The sequence below is a fragment of the Dendrobium catenatum genome, unplaced genomic scaffold, assembly GCF_001605985.2.
Source record: "Dendrobium catenatum unplaced genomic scaffold, ASM160598v2 original_scaffold_82423, whole genome shotgun sequence".
In the NCBI taxonomy this organism is placed as follows: domain Eukaryota; kingdom Viridiplantae; phylum Streptophyta; class Magnoliopsida; order Asparagales; family Orchidaceae; genus Dendrobium; species Dendrobium catenatum.
This window is the reverse complement of record NW_021400867.1, coordinates 1-2,536: the sequence shown is the minus strand read 5'-3', so window position 1 is coordinate 2,536 and position 2,536 is coordinate 1. Positions and strand designations below refer to the sequence as shown.

General features: G+C 45.6%; 1 protein-coding gene across 1 annotated transcript; it reads left to right on the top strand.

Moving 5' to 3' along the window:
• Window positions 1–933: 933 nt before the first annotated feature.
• LOC110099088 lies at window positions 934–2,450 on the top strand (the record flags this gene model as incomplete). The annotated part of the gene is made up of 2 exons (XM_020826123.1): window positions 934–1,213; window positions 1,265–2,450. Coding segments are annotated over 2 exons (1,466 nt in total), but the record flags the coding sequence as incomplete, so codon positions are not given.
• Window positions 2,451–2,536: the final 86 nt, after the last annotated feature.

The following is a 2,536-nucleotide window of genomic DNA, read 5'->3' as shown; positions in this document are numbered from 1 at the left end:
TGTCAGGGAATTTAGCTATTAATTATATATCTGATTCAGATTCTGATATGATTCTGATACGATTCTGATACGATTCTGATACGATTATGTTCTGTTCCGATATGATTTGAATCTGATTTCTGCACGATTCTGATTCCGTTATGTGATAGGTCTGATCTGTTCTGTTTCTGATTTGATATATGTCTGTTTCAGTTCCGATCTGATTTTGATCTGATATATGTCCATATATGTTCTGATTTGATCTGTTTGTTATGAACTGTCCGATTCTGATTTCAGTACGAAGATTCTGATTTCTGTCTGATGTGTTTGGTTTTGGATTCTGAGAATTTTGATTGGAGGTTTGTCGCTTTGCTGAGCTGTTGAGCTCACTCTTGCTTTCTGGTGGTTTTTTTTCAGGTTCTGGGAAAGGGAAGGAAGTCCAGGACTAGATTTCAGAGTCTGATCAGTATAAGTATTTTGTTCTTTTTTTTTATTTTTGTACAGTCATGGCTTTTCTGCTCTGTTTCTTTCTGTCAGCCATGCACTGTATTTGTAGATGATTGTTTTGAGGAAAAGAAAGGAAAATATAGATGTTTTGTTCCGCTGCAACAGACGATTTATAGTAGCTCTGTGTCTGTCTGTGTTGTTGTTTTTGAGTCGAAATGATCTGGAAGATTCAGTTCCGAAACCAATTCCAAAGCCAGATCCTGATTAGTCTGTTGGCTGGTCGCGATCCGGCTCGGGCGGGATCCGTCTCCGTCGGGTCGGGTCGTGACAAAGCTATTTTAGTGGTATCAGAGCCTTGGTTTTGGAATTTAGTTGGATTGTAAAACAGAGCTATAGGAAATGATCAGTAGTGAGTTTATCTGGGGTAGTTTTGGTTTGTTCGGCTTTTTATTGTGTTGTTTTTGTGATAGTTTTTCCGGATTTTCTGGATTTTTCTGTATGGATCAGCCAGACCCAGACATGACTGACGGGCAGAGTTCCAGTCAGGCATTACCAGTGGGGAGTACATCCCCAGTGGCCGGTGCTGACACGCTGTCACAGTTTGCTACGCTTGTTGCTCAGATGATGAGCGAGACTCAGAGCAGAGTTTTTACCGTCCGATCTGATGATCTTGACAGACATCTGCAGTTGTTTCTGAGGTTGAAGCCTCCGAGATTTGAGGGCGCTGTTGAGCCCAGAGCTGCTGAGGAGTGGTTGAGGAGGTTGGAAAGACTTTTGATGGGATGCAGTGTCCTACGGATAGGAAGGTTCCGTTAGCAGTGTTTTTTGCTGGATGGAGAGGCTGAGCACTGGTGGGAATGCCAGCAAGCAGCCAGATTTCAGGGCAGACTGAACTCTTTGATCACTTGGGACGAGTTCACTGAGGTATTTCGAGACTGGTTTGTTCCCCCTTCTGCACGACAGCAGATGCAAGAGACTTTTCTGAGACTTGTTCAGGGTAGCAAGACGGTGATGCAGTACGAGGCTGAGTTTACTGCCTTAGCCAGGTATGCTCCGCAGTTGGTTAGTACTTCTGCTGAGAGGTGCTACAGATTTTTGAGGGGTCTACGAGATAGTTTGAGACAGCCCCTAGTACCTTTTCACATTTCTGATTTCTCTGAGCTTGTGGAGCGAGCTCGTCTGATTGAGAATGACTTGATGGCTACTCAGCAGCGGTGGACTGCGAGTAGGAAGAGGTTTGGAGGCGAGGCATCTGGTAGTGGTTCCTTTGGGAAGAGGAGATTTGTATCTGGACCTGGGTCTGGATCTGACTTTAGGAAGAGTGGAGGGTCATCTGGTACTGCTACCAGTACGACGAGTTCTGGTTCTGTTAGTACGGCACCTATGTGCCAAAGCTGTGGACGACGACACTTGGGCCAGTGCTACAGGATGGCTGGTCTGTGCTTCCGATGTGGTCAGCCAGGACATCGGATTGCAGAATGTCCACAGATGGGTTCTGATCGACGTTCTGAGTTCCGATCTGAGAGCTCTGTTAGACCTACTGGTTCAGCAGGGAGACCGAGGACTGTTCCTCCGCGTTCTGAGGGGTTTGCTGGTAGAGGTGGTGGTTCTAGTTCTGCACCACGGAGACCACCTACTGTTAGTCAGAGAGAGCCGAGTAGTTCTGTTGCTTCAGCTCCAACTCCAGTGCAGCCCCGAGTTTACAATTTGAGTCAGCAGGAGGCTCGAGATGCTCCCGATGTTGTGACAGGTACGATTCACATTTCTGATCAGCCCTGTCGTGTTTTGTTTGATTCTGGAGCCAGTCATTCTTTTCTGTCTGAGCGATGTTTTGAGATTTTGCATTTGGACTCATTTTTTCTTCCGATTTCTTTGTCTGTGAGCTTACCGGCTAGGAATCCTTTAATTACTCGGAAGTTTTGCTTATGTGAGATTGACATTTCTGGCAAGAAATGGAAATTGAGTTTGATTCTGTTGCCGATTTCATCGTACGATGTGATTCTGGGCATGGATTGGCTGAGTCTGTACGAGGCTCAGATTGACTGTCTGAAGAAGCAAGTGAGCTTGCTTATAGCTGGAGAGAGATTTGTATTTCAGGGCTTACGAGGTA